Genomic DNA, 2983 nt, shown 5'->3' on the forward strand with positions numbered 1-2983 from the left:
TTCCTTTCAATAAAGGGGACACAGGGGCGGCAAAGGGAGGGGCTGAGGGGTGGAGGGAGGTTGGAGGATGATGAAGGAGCGAGAACAGGACATCGTGACGATCCAGCTGAAATCCATCGTGCCCTTTTCTCTGACGCTCTTTCGCCGTTTTCTATATTTCTCTCTCCCTCTCTTCGTGTATCTCTCCGGGTCATAAGTGGGCCAAGGGAAATTTGTTAAAAAAAAAAGAACAAAAAACAAAGAGGCAAATAGTAATAATAATAATAATAATAATAATTCACTGTCTCGTCGCGTGTGTTCCGTCGTGTCGTCCTGGTCGCTGAATCTCGAGGCAGTTCAAAGCTTATCACAGATCGTTGGTGACGTGATGGACAATCTTCGTCGTCGAACCGATCGAGAGGGATCTCAATCTCCCCCCTCTCCCCCTCCGTATGTATACATGTATACTTTTACCTGGTTGTGTTAATTTTATTCATTTTTTTTTTTTTTTTTGTAACCATCGACTACCCTGTACCATCAACGGTGAAGAAAATCGTCTGTCACCGGTCTCTCCCGATCGTGGTTCTCCAATCGAAAACGTCCGAAACGACGATTCCCCACGTCCACCTCGTTGTGAAACTCGCGTGTGATCGATCGCTAACAGGACGAACGGAATTGATCAGAGGGCGGCTGGGATGAGGAGAGCGTAAAAAGGGTGAAGGAATTGATCAGAGGGGTTGTGTTTAGTTTGACTTAGACGAGAAGGAGGAACGCGACGATGGGCTCTAGAAGAACCCGTCACCGGTTGGATCGTTCACCCATGGATAGTTGTTTGGGCAACGTACGCAGGTCTGAAGATTGATCGTCTCCCCAGGTACCTCTTTCGAGGTCAATTTGCAAGTGTGCGGAACCCAACAGGCTGGCGGTCCCTCTACCACACACTTGTCCTTCCACGGCTCGAAACTCTTCGATTCTGTTATCGTGAGAGGATTCTGGATCCATTGGATCACCTGGGTCATCGTGACGAAGTAGACGTCGTTGTGATTCGAGAGGATCTCGTCGATCCAGTAGAGGAACGCGTCGAGGAACTCGGGGTTGTTCTTTAGCCAGGCAGCGTGGAAGTAGAGACCAAGGGGTGCACGGTTCTGTTCGTAATGACGGTCGAAGTTGTGGTTCAGGAAGTTGTAGAACTGGTCACCCGTTAGGATGTTGCTGCACGAGTCCACCATGGCACAGCCTGGTAGGTATTCGTCGTTCTGGGGATCCTCGCGGCGATCCAGCTCGTTCATCACCATCTCCCATACCGCGTGTGACCTGCATAGGAAATAGTTCTTTTGTTTCTGGCATGTGGTCGAGTTGGATCAAGCAACTGTTGTAGGTAGAATTAATTTCGAGATATGCATGGTTGCTTCATTTATAGTTAGGTATAAATGTTTCAAGTGGAATTTATTTTTGGGGGGATTCTAGTAGCTTGATTCATACTGATACGGGTAGAATTAATCCTGCAGTATAGTTGCTTGATTTATAGTTGAACGCAGGTGGGAAGGTAGCACCTAAATGTTTCAAATGGAACTTATTTCTAGGGGTTGTAATTGCTCGATTCGTACTATTGTAGGTAGAACAACTTTCGAGGAATATAGTTGCTTGATTAATAGTTGGTCAGCTGTTAATAGCAAGTGTGTTTATACGTGGAATTTATTTCCAACGTTGCAGGTGGAATTATTCTCGAGGAATGTAGTTGCTTGATTTATAGTTGGTCAGTTATTAATAGCAAATATGTTTACATGTTTCGAGTGGACTAATTTTATGGTTTATATGCAAGTGTACTTCAGAGGAGATGTACGTATACTTTGGTCAATCTTTTCGTAGAAACTTTAAGTGAAATTTTTTATGTACTTGCAGTTGCGAATTCTACTGTACATCTGGATATGTTTCATAGTAAACACACCAACAATTATATCAACTGAAATTCACATCGGTACCGTAGCTGCTCGATTCGACCTAATTTTCTCTTATTCATGTAAACGTACCGACGTTCAAGTTATGCACTTAAACAGACACTTAAAATACTCCACCGTCCGATGTGATGACAATACTTAATTACGCACGTATCTCAAGCTAATAATAATAAAACTAATGAAGTCGACTAGCTTGGAAGTACATATTAGCATACGTAATGAAGCATGAAATTTTAAATGCGATTAAACGAACGTGCTTCGTTCTATGTAGAAATTAGGTTACCTTGTGGGACAGTGTTGAAGGTTTCCGTGGCACCGGTGCGGCATTCTGAAGTACATCGTGTATGGCCATAGCGGTGGATTGTTCAAGGCTGCAGTGATCGTGGAATCGTAGAGGAAAGCCTGTTCTTCCATCATGGTGAATTGATTGTTTCCACCCACTCTTAGATAAGGAGCTCTTACACCGACCACACTGTTGTCAGTCAGATTGGCGTATTTCTCCGCGATGATTCTCATACCAGCCATTTCTTTCGCCCAGTCGTCGACTGTCGCGTCTGACCAGAAGCGTTCGTCATCGTTGTGACTTGAAACAGACAAGCGTTCACCCCTATGTTAACGCTAACCTAACCAGTAATTCATCGAGAGAATCTAAACCCGTCGAGATTGATTTCTCGATTTTTTCAGAGTTTACAAAGATGAAGAAATACGGATAGAAGTTTAAACCTTTATCTTACGAGGATCTACTATTTTCTGATTTAGTCGCCAGATTTAGTGCTACATTTCAGCAAAAATTTTCTCTTTTGGTCTTAATAATTTTGTAACGACTGTTCAGGTTTGAGTTGAGTATTCAAACACTTGTGTTTGATAATTCGACAATTGAAAAAGTTGACAATTGTTTCAGTCAAAGTTAGATCTCCTGCGTTGAATTTCGAACGTATTCTCGAATGTTCGGTTATACTCTGATAATATGCACCAAGAGTGTATCAAATTATATTAAGTATATTCTTACGAGATGGAGTGAACAGCAATCTCGTGTCCTTTCCTGT

General features: G+C 42.9%; 1 protein-coding gene across 1 annotated transcript in view; it reads right to left on the reverse strand.

Moving 5' to 3' along the window:
• Window positions 1-670: 670 nt before the first annotated feature.
• The window catches only part of LOC108574742, a 7716-nt gene continuing 5403 nt past the window's right edge, over window positions 671-2983 (reverse strand). Inside the window, exons 4-6 of the mRNA XM_017937373.1 lie at window positions 2947-2983; window positions 2221-2520; window positions 671-1293 (exon numbers count right to left, since the gene is read on the reverse strand). The exon at window positions 2947-2983 is cut by the window's right edge and continues 273 nt beyond it. Coding sequence (XP_017792862.1) covers window positions 765-1293; window positions 2221-2520; window positions 2947-2983 — 866 coding nt within the window. The 3' untranslated portion in view covers window positions 671-764. The remainder of the gene's footprint in view (window positions 1294-2220; window positions 2521-2946) is intronic.

Source organism: Habropoda laboriosa, unplaced genomic scaffold, assembly GCF_001263275.1.
Source record: "Habropoda laboriosa isolate 0110345459 unplaced genomic scaffold, ASM126327v1 scaffold225, whole genome shotgun sequence".
Classification (NCBI taxonomy): domain Eukaryota; kingdom Metazoa; phylum Arthropoda; class Insecta; order Hymenoptera; family Apidae; genus Habropoda; species Habropoda laboriosa.